The following is a 13,304-nucleotide window of genomic DNA, read 5'->3' as shown; positions in this document are numbered from 1 at the left end:
AGCAGCCAAACTTACATCATAACCAATACCAAATTCCAAATTTACACTGGGATATTATACATAATACTATGGCATGTAGCAATGGCTTATCAGTAGAATGACGAAGAGGCTTAAAAGCTAGTTAATGAACCTCACAAATGCTGTGGCAAAACATTAGGTAAAATAGTATCTAGTGATATGCCAGAAAGCAGAGAGACATGCGTTAATAGAACCTTTAATTTTAGGGGAAACTGTTGGAAACGTTTAAGATTGCTCTGCAACCTAGAACCACAGCAAAGACTAATCCCATATCCACCGAAATCTCTATCTATTAATATTTTTAATATTATATATATAACATTTTCATGGTAAAGACACATTTGTCACATGATTACATAACGTGGCACGTCACATCATTATATTTTTTTCAGGTAATAACTTTTCCAAATAAGTTTCTACCATTTCTAAATAAACTCTTTCTAAATAGTACATTATACATTCCCCATCTTAGTAAAGAGTGTAATCAATGTAATTTAACCTTTTATTGAGCACTTTATCTCACTGTTATAAATATCAATTATCATATTCTAAAAATGTCTTTCTAGTTTAAGTTTATCCTAATTAGTCCTTTATTTTTTTTCAACAAATCCCAAATAGATCCAGAGTCATTTATTATATACTGACACTTCCAGCTGAATCCTTCAGTGCCCCCTCTATACTGATGCCATGGCTATCTAACAGAACAGGAAGACACAGAGGATGGTGCAATACCAGATAACTCTTTAATGTTATTTTGCCAAATCAATCAGCTCTGTAACTGAAATACCTTCAAGCCTTTCCCTCATAATTAAATGTAAAACTTCTGACGACTATTTTCCTTGAAGCATATAGGAAATACTTTATTTCTAGGTTTGTTATCATTCTAATATTTTATATGGCAAAGCCTTCTGAAAGTTTAAGATATTCATGTATTTTATTATGTATTCCTATTTAGATTTGTAAATAAAGAAAAAAATCCATGCCAGTACAGTGGCTCACACCTGTAATCCCAGCACTCCGGGAGGCCGAGGCAGGTGGATCATGAGATCAGGAGTTCAAGACCAGCCTGACCCATATGATGAAACCCCGTCTCTACTAAAAATACAAAAATTAGCCAGGTATGATGGTGCACACCTGTAATTCCAGCTACTCAGAAGGCTGAGGCAGGAGAACTGCTTGGAGCTGGGAGATGGAGGTTACAGTGAGCTGAGATCATGCCATTGCATTCCAGCCTGGGCAACAGAGCAAGAGCAAGACTCCATCTCAAAAAAGAAAAAAAAAAATCCATAATCATGAATAGGGCTTAACTCAATATTCTGAACATACAGTTGGCACAGTATAAGTGCTTTTATCACTGACTCTAAGGTATAAACGGAGTATTGTTCCCTACTCCAATGATAACTGGTTACAAGAAGGAGCTAAAAATACAAGAGCAAGTATCCATGATTTAAGAATTTCTGAGCACTTAAATTTTGCTATCAAAATTTTTGTCAAAAATATATATTAAATACTAGAACCACATCTGGGAAAGAAGAGAAAAAAAGGCAGAAGAAGTACAGTAAAAGCAGTCAAATGGCAAATAATTCCTTCTAAATATTACCTATAAGCCATTTCTTGCAGAAATTGAAATAAATGTTTGGCTGGGGGTAGGGGACAAGAAGAAACCCAAAAGCTATTTATTTAAAATAAAGTATATAAATTCATTCCAAAAAGGAGTAGACATTTATTTTTAAGAACTGAAATTCTATTAAAACATGGCTTTAAAATATAAAATTTTCATGTCTTTTGAAAAAAATAAGAAATCATATATATTTTCTAGATTTTTGAAACTTTTAATAATTCTCTAAAATCAAAAATATACTTTTTACTATTATGTGCTCCACTAGTTTTTACTACATTTACCAATAACATATTCCCAGGATTATTTCTTAAGGTTTCCCCACTCTTTCCCAACTTCATTTTCTCAGTATGTTGAAAGAATTGCTAAGACATGTTAATACCTGGATATACAGAAAGAAGAAACTATAACAAAGACAGACTAAGAAGCAAAGTACTTAAAGCAAGAACAGGCTTGCAGTCAAGTTCCTAAAATAAAAGCCCATCTCTGCTTCTCTATCTTCGTAACTCAGACAAATTAACTTACTTAAATCTCAATTTCTTTTTTATAAAATGGGCAATGGCTCTCACCTCTTTAGATCATTACAATAACTAAATCAGATAATATATGGAAAATACTTGGTACAAGGCCCATGCTAACAACTCCAGTGCTTTAAGTCAACATCAATAAGCAAGAAAACTCTGTTGAGGTGTATATGAATTCAGTTTTTGTTGTTTTCTTTTTTCAGCCAGCTATGAAAGACATCCAATAAATTTAGTTTTTAACCTGCAGAAGCTGAAATTGAGTTTATGGCACTCAACTCAGATTAGGTGGGCCACTGGAGAATCCTTCATTACTCTCTGATAAAATATAATGCTTTCCACACAACTGTTATTAATTAAATACATCTGAGTTACTAATCTACAATTCACGACTTGAAAATTAATATAGCATATAGCATGTCTATTTCTACACTTGATTTGTTCTTACATTGTCAGCTGTGATCTTGAAAGCATCAATTTTCAATATTGATTTATAATGTCTTTTTTTTTATTTTTTTTGAAATGGAGTCTCACTCTGTTGCCCAGGCTGGAGTGCAGTGGCATGATGTCGGCTAACTACAACCTCTGCCCCCTGGGTTCAAGCAATTCTCCTGCCTCAGCCTCCTGAGTAGCTAGGATTACAGGCGTGTACCACCATACCCGCTAATTTTATTTGTATATTTAGTTGACATGGGGTTTCACCATGTTGGCCGGGCTGGTCTTGAATCCTGACCTCAAATGATCCGGTCACCTCAGCCTCACGAAGTGCTGGGATTACAGGTGTAAGCCATCACACCCAGCTATACTGTCTTTTAAAACTTTAAATTTTTAAATCTGGTTCACCATTAAAATGGGAATGTCTCTTGAATTTATTTGACAGATCTCTCCTCTTTGACCCCCTATTGTTTAACCTCACATTAAATAATAGAGTTAAACACTGTTTTCTTTTTTTTTGAGACAGTCTCGCTCTGTTGCCCAGGCTGGAGTACAGTGGAGTGATCTCGGCTCACTGCAACCTCCACCTCCCAGGCTCAAGCAATTCTGCCTCAGCCTCCAGAGTAGCTGGGATTACAGTGTACCACCACGCCTAGCTAATTTTTGTATTTTCCATACAGACGGGGTTTCACCATGTTGGCTAGGCTGGTCTCGAACTCCTGACCTCAAGTGATCCGCCTGCCACCAGCCGTGCCAGCCAAGTTAAACTTATATATACCGTTCTTAAAAAGCTTATTATGTAGGCTTAAAAGAACTGTACTCCTAAAATTATAAACAAAATGCATACAAATATTTCTTTTCCTCTTTCGTGTCCACTATTACATATATATAAACTGCTAACAGTTCCATGCTGCTTTCCAGGTGCTCAATTCTGTGCCTGTGTCTAAGAGAAAAAACAACATACAGCTACCGGTATCCTTCTATAATTAGACCTATCAATTCTATTTTGTTGTTCTTGCATCCTATACCTTACCTAATTAAACCAAATCAAATTATACGTATTGATGAATATCTGATAGAATTACTATTAATATTTTCTTTAAATTTCTTCTAAAAAGATTTATAATTGAACTCTGAAAATATTCTCAACTGCAATTCTTCGATTCCTCCTTATCAAAAGTCCAAACAACATATAACAAGGCACATTTTCTTTATTCTAAAAAAATTTAAAATATAATATTAAAAGGATTACTATGCTGACAAACAAAAACAAAATCTTGGTTCCTAGTAATCATTAAATGACTTAAGTCAGGTTGAAAAATAATAGAGAAATTTAAAAAAAAATTAATGTTAGTATAAAAAAGTCCCTTCTAAGATCAAGAAAAAGCCATGTGCACCTGCTCATAACATTTTTATTCACTATTATACTGGTGTTACTTCCCAGTGCAGTGACGTAAGAAAAACAAATAAAAGAAGTAAGAACAGGCAAGAGAAAAGTAAAACTATCATTATTATTTGATGACATGAGCATTTGTAGAAACTCCTAAGTAATATACAAAAGAGTATAGAATATGCCAGGCACAGTGGCTCACGCCTGTAATCCCAGCACTTTGGGTTGTCAAGGCAGGTGGATCACCTGAGGTCAGGAGTTCTAGACCAGCCTGGTCAACATGGCGAAACCCCGTCTCTACTAAAAATACAAAAACTAGCCGGGTGTGGTGGTGGGTGCCTATAATCTCAGCTACTCTGGAGGCTGAGGCAGGAGAATTGCTTGAACATGGCAGGCAGAGTTGCAGTGAGCTGAGATTGTACCACTGCACTCTAGCCTGGGAGACAGAACGAGACTCTGTCTCCAAGAAAACAAAAAATAAAAATAAAATAAAATAAAAAGACTATAGAATATATAAATGTAGAAATATAAAAATCACATTTATTTTTATATATAAAAAACAAACTGGGAAATGAAATTTAAAGACAATCTTTTATGATAGCCTCAAAAATATTAAAAATTTACAAGATAAATTTAATAAAATATGGTAATATTTATACACTGAACACTTCTGAGAGAAATTATAGAGAACCTAAATAAGTAAAGAGATACACCATGTTCATCAAACAGAATATTCAATATTGTTAAGATATCAAGTCTCCCCAAATTGATCTATAGATTCAACAGCATCCCTATACAAACCTCAGCAGGCAATACAATGGAGGAGGAATACACTTCTCAAAAAATGATGCTGGATCAACTGGGCATCCAAGGCAAAAAAAATAAATAAAACTTTCACCTAAACCTCATACTTTCCACAAAATTAACTCAAACTGGTCATTTCCTTAAATGTAAAATATAAAGATATAAAACTTTTAGAAAAAAACACAGGAGAAAATCTTAGACACCTGGATCTAGGCAAAAACTTCTCAGATTTGGCATGTGACACAAGATAAAAACTGATGAATTAGATGTCATCAAAACGATAAACTTTTTTTTCCATGAAAGCCCACTTTGAGAAGATGAAAAGACAAGCTACAGAGTGAGAGGAAATATTTGCAAAACATCTATCTGATGAAGAATTAACATCTGGAAAATATAAAGAACTTTGGGCCAGGCATAACGGCTCATACCTATAATCCCAGCACTTTGGGAAGCTAAGGTAGTTGCCCAGGAGTTTGAGACCAGTCTGGGCAACATGGTAAGACCTTGTCTCTACAAAAAAAATAATAATAATAATAATAAAAAGTTAACTGGGCATGGTGATGCATGCCTGTAATCTCAGCTACTTAGGAGACTGAGTTGGGAGGATTGTTTGAGTTGAGGTGGTCAAGGCTGCAGTGAACCAAGATTGTGCCACTGCACCCCAGTCTGACCAAAACAGTAAGATCCTGTCTCAAAAGCAACAACAACTTTGAAAACTCAACAATAACGAAAAAAAGAAAATCCAATTAGGAAAAGAGCAAAAGGCATGAAGAGACATGCTACAGAAGAGGATATACAGATAGCAAATAAGCACATGAAGAGATGACCATTCAATATCATTAGCCATTAGGACAATGCAATTAAATCAAAATGAGATCACATTAAACACTATCAGAATGAGTAACATAGAAAATAATGACAATACCAAAAGCTTGCAAGGATGTAGAAAAACTGGACCATTCATACACTGCTGATGGGAATGTAAGAAACAAAAAACACTTTGGCAGTCTCTTATAAAACTAAACATTCAGCTAACTACAATATGACATAGCAGCTGCACTCTTGGGCATTTATCCCAGAAAAATGAAGACTTATATTAGATTCATACAAAAACCTATGTGTGAATGTTTTTTACAGCTTAATTCATTATGGCCCAAAACAACCCAGATGTTCTTCAACATGTGAATGGTTAAACAAACTGTGGTACACTAATACCATGAAATACTGCTCAACAAAAAAAAGAACAAACTATTGACACATACAACTTAGATAAATCACCAGTGAATTATGCTAAGTGAAAAAAAAAGCCAATTTCAAAAGGCTAAGGCTAACTATAAAGCCAATTTCAAAAGGCTAACTATATGATTCCATTTACAGAATATCCTTGAAACAGCAATACTAAAGAAATGGAAGAACAGATTAGTGGTTGCAGGCATAAGGGACAGAGAGGCGCTAAGGGGGCAGCAAATGTGCCTAAAAAAGAGGAACATGAGGGATCCTATGGTGGTAGACATCTTCTGTGTCTTGACTACAAATGCCAATATCCTCGCCCTGATATTGTTCTACACTTTGGTAAGATGTTACCATTGGGGGAAACTGGGTGAGGCATACATGGAATCCCTGTATTATTTCATACAACTGTATGTGAATTTATAATTATTTCAAAATAAAAAGCTTAATTAAAAAAAATCCAAACAGGCTTTTATGTCAAAATTGATTTACCTACAGATTCAACATTATTATCCCAATCAAAATCCCACCAGATTTTTTATCTTTTGTAGAAACTGACAAATTGAATTTAAATATTCATCAACTATAAAGTTCAAAATCCTATGGTTCATATGGGAAGTGTTTCCTTTAATTTCTGATTAGAAGTTGAAAGCTTAATTATTTAATGTAATTAATATTAATTTGTTCCATTATGTAGTTATCTGGCATTAAACTATGTTTTAATTTCACCTTGCAAAACTACAGCTGCTTAAAATGCTACTTAAAGACCTCTTTAACTATTCAAGTACATCCGGTTACAATCTCTGCCCTTAAGAAAATCAAGTTGTCTATCGTAAATTTAAATGTACATAAATCAGACCAAAAGAGGCAACTGGCAAATAGTCCATGAAACGGCATTCTATAAAGTCTTATTTCCATATACTTATCCCAAATTAGTTTGTTGCCCAAATTTTATTTATTTATTTATTTATTTATTTATTTATTTATTTATTTTGAGACGGAGTCTTGCTCTGTCACCCAGGCTGGAGTGTAGTGGCATGATCTCGGCTCACTGCAAGCTCTGCCTCCCAGGTTCACGCCATTCTCCTGCTTCAGCCTCCTGAGTAGCTAGGATTACCGGCACCCGCCACCATGTCCGGCTAATTTTTATTTATTTTTTTTTTTTTTTTGTATTTTTAGTAGAGACGGGTTTTCACCGTGTTAGCCAGAATGGTCTCGATCTCCTGACCTCATGATCCGCACACCTTGGCCTCCCTTGGCCTCCCAAAGTGCTGGGATTACAGGCATGAGCCACCGCACCTGGCCTGTGTTGCCCAAATTTTTAAAAAAGTAGCAATAACCACCAACACAACAAAATCACTTTTTTTCAAAAGAACTCGAATAAAATTTAAATCACAATATAAGTCCAAAGAGATGGGCTTTTGTCTGGTCAACAATAGGAGAAGATAGCAGCCCTGTCAAAGACTGAGCTCAGCATTCCCGCTATTAATTCATCTCCATTTCTATTTCCTGAGTGCATTTTGGCCTGTATTTCCTACTGACTGAGAGATCAGTAAACACTAGCAGGCTCCTGGAAAACGAAGTCTGGTGAAGCTTTCTCCTAAAGTCAGAAGAAAAATGAGGAGCACAGATGAGATGTGGCAGGAAGGGGACAGGATCACACTAAAGTGGCATGATCACAATTTTGAACATTTTACATAATGTACTCAACTAAACTATGGTTGATTCACTCCATACATGATCTAAGTATTAACATGTTTTACTGACAAACATAGTACTACCATGAATTAGTTGAAACCTGGCATACTATTCTGGAAAGTTTGACCATCACTAAAACATAGAATCCAGGACAATACTATAGGGAAAGCACTAAACATTCCAGGAATTCAAGCCTCCTTGTAGCAGCCTTTTAACCTTTTCATAACTGTGACTCACTATTTAAAATCTGGCACTCACACATATGCATGTTTATACAACACACACACACTCTTGAAACTATTGCTTCATGAAGTAGTAGTAATGACTCCCATTATGTATAATGTGCTCTGATTTTTCTCTTTTTTTTTTGGTGACAGGATCTCACTGTGTCACCCAGGCTGGAATGCAGTGGCAGTCGCATGATTATAACTCACTGCAGCTTCAGTCTCCTGGGCTCAAGTGATTGTCCTGCCTCAGCCTCCCAAGTAGTTGGAACTACAGGCTCATGCCACTGCACACAGCTGATTTTTAAATTTATTTATTTATTTATTTATTTATTTATTTATTTATTTATTTATTTTTGGTAGAGGCAGGGTCTTGCTCTGTTGCCCAGGCTGGTTTCTACCTCCTGGACTCAAGCAATCCTCCCACCTTGGCCTCCCAAAGTGCTGGGATTCCAGGTGTGAGCCACTGTGCCTGGCCTACCATTTTCATATAGATACTAATTTTTTTCAGTATTGCCAACAACTGAGGGGGAAAAAGGAAAAAAGTAGTCATGGCCCACTAAATTAATTTCTTATAATCTACTAAAGGATCCCTATATCGCAATTTGAAAAACAGTGCTATACAAATGGCAGTAAAATGTTAACATCTGGGAAATCTTTTTTTTTTTTTTTTTTTGAGACGGAGTCTCGCTCTTGTTGCCCAGGATGGAGCGCAATGGCATAATCTTGGCTCCACAACCTCCACCTCCCAGGTTCAAGCGATTCTCCTGCCTCAGCTTCCCGAATAGCTGGGATTATAGGCATGCACCACCATGCCCAACTAATTTTTTAGAGGCGGGGTTTCACCACGTTGGCCAGGCTGGTCTTGAACTCCTGGCCTCAGGTGGTCCGCCCACCTTGGCCTCCCAAAGTGCTGGGATTACAGGTGTGAGCCACCATGCACGGGCCCATCTGGGAAATCTTGATGAAGGTGTCCAAGAATTCTTTGTATGAGTCTAGTATTTTTTTGGAAATCTAAAATTATACAAATAAAAAATAAATTTAAGAATGCATCTAATTCACTTCACAGAGGAATAAGATTTAAGGAGCAGTTACCATGTCTCACACATCTTTTATTTCCTAATTTCCCCTCCCCTTTCCTTACTGTCACACAATTCTTTGCATATAGCAGGCTTTCAGTAAGCATATGCTAAACAAAAAATATATAGGAAGGTATAAGTCAGAGACGACACCATAAAGTAGGTAGATCTTTAGCTGGGCCTTCAAAGCAGTGGATTTTGATTAGCAAAGCAGAAAGAATTAAGCGACTGTAATCCCAGCTACTCGGAAGGCTGAGGCAGGAGAATCGCTTGAACCCAGGAGGCAGAGGCTGCAGTGAGTCAAGATCTCGCCACTGCACTCCAGCCTGGGCAACAGAGGGAGACTCCGTCTCTAAATAAATAAAGAAATAACACTGGACATAGTGGCTCGCAATCTGTAATGCTAGCACTTTGGGAGGCCGAGGCAGGCAGATCACTTGAGGTCAGGAGTTTGAGACCAGCCTGGCCAACATGGTAAAACCCCATTTCTACTAAAAATACAAAAATTAGCCAGGCCTGGTGGCAGGGCCTGTAATCCCAGCTACCTGGGGGGATGAGGCAGGAGAATCACTTGAACCCAGGAGGCAGAGGTTGCAGTGAGCCGAGATTGAGTCACTGCACTCCAGCCTGGGCAACACAGCAAGAATCTGTCTCAAAATAATAATAATAACATTAGGTTTTAAACTTTTAATCTACTTATTAATGAAGACTCAAAGATAAAGTACAGATTCACAAAAAAATCCCAAAGGCCATTTTTTTCTTTTTTATCTTCTTCATAATAATGACATCAGCGAAATGAAGATTCACAGAAAAAGGTAACACATAGTAAATAAAAGCTGTGAGTATATTTATATACTTACTGAATGCCACCAAGAATGAAATCTATCCCCTCTCTTCTTAGAAAACTACAAATTAGGAGAATTAAAAATTGTACCTCAAAATTCTGTTCCATTATGTTTCCACCTTTACTCAAACTCTCCATGATGGCCTTATTTCGAAGAATATCCTCTTCACTGAGATGTTCTCTTCTTTTCCTTGATTCTAAAACAAGTCCATTCACCAGATAAAAGTCTGCCAAAAAGTTTCCTACTCTTTCCTAAAACAAAACCAAATATTTAAAAGTAAAATTTTTAGGTTAAAAAAAGTGTCAAGGTAATATATTTTTCCATAAACATGTAACATGTAGATAAAAATAAATATTCCTTTGGTACTTGAAATTATCAAATTATTTTGCATTTTCTAGGTTTATACAATATATACATCTAAGTTATTCAATAAGTTAAAACATATACAAAGCATACATTTCAAATCAGTAGAGAAATTTAAAACACACAAAAATGTATGGTAGTTAATTTGCAAATGATTTTAAATAAAATTGCCACATAGCATTTCTTTAGATCCTACTCCCAAGTAGCACAAAGCTATCTCAAAACTATTAAGTTGGCAGTCAAATATCACAAGTAACAAGGAGGGGTCAGGGATAACACCGTTCCCATTTTATAGATAGAAAAAGAGTGGAATAAAAAGAAATAGTACACATCACATAAGAATCTCTAGTACAACCAGAATTAATGACCTGTTCAAATTCTCTATTCTCTAACAGGCACCAAACTTCAAATTATAGCTGCTTGTTTTCAACAAAGAAAAGAGTGCCCTTGCTCACCAATACAATTAAAGTGTTTTAGGGAAACTCAAGTGGTATAAAGGACATCAAGAAAAGTCATTACTTCCTTTCAACAAAGTCCTCTTAAACCTTCAACATTAACTTTTACCTTTTTCAGACCCACAGGTATTCAGAGTTTGAAATACCTTGCTTAAAAAAAAAAAAAAAGATAAATAACTTACTGAAAACAAGCTTCCCATTTCTATCTGCATGCAAATCACATGTCTCCACCCTGCTGCTGTTTACTGACACTCCAAAACTACATGTTCAGAGTTGTGTTCCGGTCCACTTGCAAAAAAACCAAAGCATTCTGCACCTGTTTCTACCTACAAAATGGGAACCTTAGGCATTACTGACTCCCTCCTTACCTGTCAAAGATTTAAGAAGATCACCTAGATGCTTCAAGAGCTTTGAGCTGCTTAGCAGTAGTACTAGATGATTAGCAGTTTCAATTTTTATCTTCTCTTGAAGTGATCCATCTAATGCTGCCCAGAAGAACAAAGTACAAACAAATAAGACTTTAAAGCCAACAAATGGACTGCAATGTAGGACCTCACAACTGAGAATGCTATAATGCCATTAGGCTTAGAGAGGAAAATCAGTGAGCTTAGATTTCCTAACAGAATTTATCTGTGGCTGGGAAATAACCAGGTGGTAATTATCAGTTTTTGAAACCTTATAATGAAAAACCACTTAGTAAATGTAAATTATCATATCAACAAAATGTTAAGAGTGTATTCCCCATTATCCAGCCACTTAATTTCTTGCTACTTATAATTGGCAAAAACATGTAAAAGGATGATAAACATGTCATTTATAATGGCAGAAAACTGAACACAAATATGTTTCTATTCATTTAAATGTACAAAAACAAGACTGAATAAGTTAAGTTAGAGTATATACATCATATAGAATACTACACAATTGCTAAAAAGAGTGAACTAGCACTACATGTACTGGTAAGAGAAGACTTCTAAGACATACTAAAGAATGAGGAAAAAAAGCTAGCTGCAAAACAGTAGATACGATACGACACTTTATGAAAAAGTAAGCATCAGCAACAAAAGGCTATCTACTATTATGAGTTCATATTTATGTATTGAGAGCATAAAAAAGGTCTGGAGGATATAAAGACTGGTGACGTTCTACAAGGGGATGTGGGACTGTGGGCAGTGGCCAAGGAGGGCTTTTTAGCTTTATGTATAAAGTTGTATGATAATTTTATGTGTCAGCGTGGCTAGGCTATGATGCCAGGTGTTTGGTCAAACACCAGTCTAGATGTTGCCGTGAAGGTATTTTTTAGATGTGATTAACAACCAATGGACTTTAAGTAGAGCTAATTACCCTGCATAATGTGGGTGGGCCTAATCTAATCAGTTTGAAGGTCTTAAGAGCAAAAACTTAGGTTTCCAGGGAAAAAAAAGCAATTCTACCTCACAACTGCAACACAGAAACCCTGCTTGAGTTTCCAGCCTGCAGATTTCTTTTTCTCTTTTTTTTTGGACAGGGGTCCGGCTCTGTCACCCAGGCTAGAGTGCAGTGGTGTGATCACTCACTGTGGACTCAACCTTCTGGGCTCGAGTAATCGTCTTACCTCATCCTTCCAAGCAGCTGCGACTATAGGCTTGTGCCACCTCAGCCATCTAATTTTTACATTTTTTGTAGAGTCAGGTCTTGCTCTGTTGCCCAGGAGGCCAAGCCTGAACATTTCTAACTCAAGAGCACAATATCCACACATTACTAAATTTCCAGCCTGCTAGATTGCTCTCCATTTCAGATTTGCCAACTCCTACGATTTCATGAACCACTCCTCAAAATAAATCAATTTCTCCCTCCTTCTTCTCCTCTCCCCCTTACTCTTTTTTCTTCCTCTCTCCTCTCCCCACTCCCCTTCTCTCTATTGGTTTTGTTTCGCAGAGAACCCTAATAAGGCTATTTTTTTTATTTCTCCAGTGAGAATATATTCATTTCACTGTGTATAATAAAAATAATTTTTAATAGAAGTCAATCTTGATGCTGACTTGATGTAGTTACTTATTGCTAAATTTAAAAGTTTATAAAAATGCTTCTTCATACAGCTCCTTCAATTTTTATTTATTTATTTATTTATTTATTTATTTATTTATTTTTTGAGACTGAGTCTCACTCTGTCTCAGGCTGCAGTGCAGTGGCGCCATCTTGGCTCACTGCAATCTCCATCTCCCAGGTTCAAGCGATTCTCCTGCTTCAGTCTTCTGAGTATTACAGGTATGCACCACCACACCTGGGTAATTTTTGTATTTTTAGTAGACACAGGTTTTCACCATGCTGGCCAGGCTGGTCTCGAACTCCTGACCTAGTGATCCACCGGCCTCAGCCTCCCAAAATGCTGGGATTACATGCATGAGCCACCGCGCCTAGCCTCAAAATTTTTCGAATATATATTTGAATGGTCTTATATAACCTCTTGCTGACAGATACAATGGGGAATTATGGAAATAATTTATACTAATGGGGAAACTTCCACTGAGATTTGATTTAACATTTCTACACTGTTGCAGAAATGTAAGGTTATTTAATCTTAGTCATATGTATAGAATACAAGAAACAAATATTAAGTAAATGAGAAGTCTAAAGTAGGGAGA

The 13,304-nt window shown here is 36.3% G+C and overlaps 1 protein-coding gene across 4 annotated transcripts in view; it reads right to left on the bottom strand.

Annotated features, from left to right (window-relative positions):
* The window catches only part of ANKRD13C (ankyrin repeat domain 13C), an 87,882-nt gene that overhangs the window by 17,618 nt on the left and 56,960 nt on the right, over positions 1 to 13,304 (bottom strand). For all 4 annotated transcript variants that reach the window (XM_015142492.3, XM_015142501.3, XM_077954160.1 and 1 more), the window contains exon 9: positions 9,952 to 10,113. In XM_015142492.3, the coding sequence (XP_014997978.1) occupies positions 9,952 to 10,113 (162 nt within the window). The remainder of the gene's footprint in view (positions 1 to 9,951; positions 10,114 to 13,304) is intronic.

Source organism: Macaca mulatta, chromosome 1 (genome assembly GCF_049350105.2).
Source record: "Macaca mulatta isolate MMU2019108-1 chromosome 1, T2T-MMU8v2.0, whole genome shotgun sequence".
Lineage (NCBI taxonomy): Eukaryota > Metazoa > Chordata > Mammalia > Primates > Cercopithecidae > Macaca > Macaca mulatta.
The sequence above is the reverse complement of the archived record's forward strand: the minus strand, read 5'-3'. Positions and strand labels throughout refer to the sequence as shown.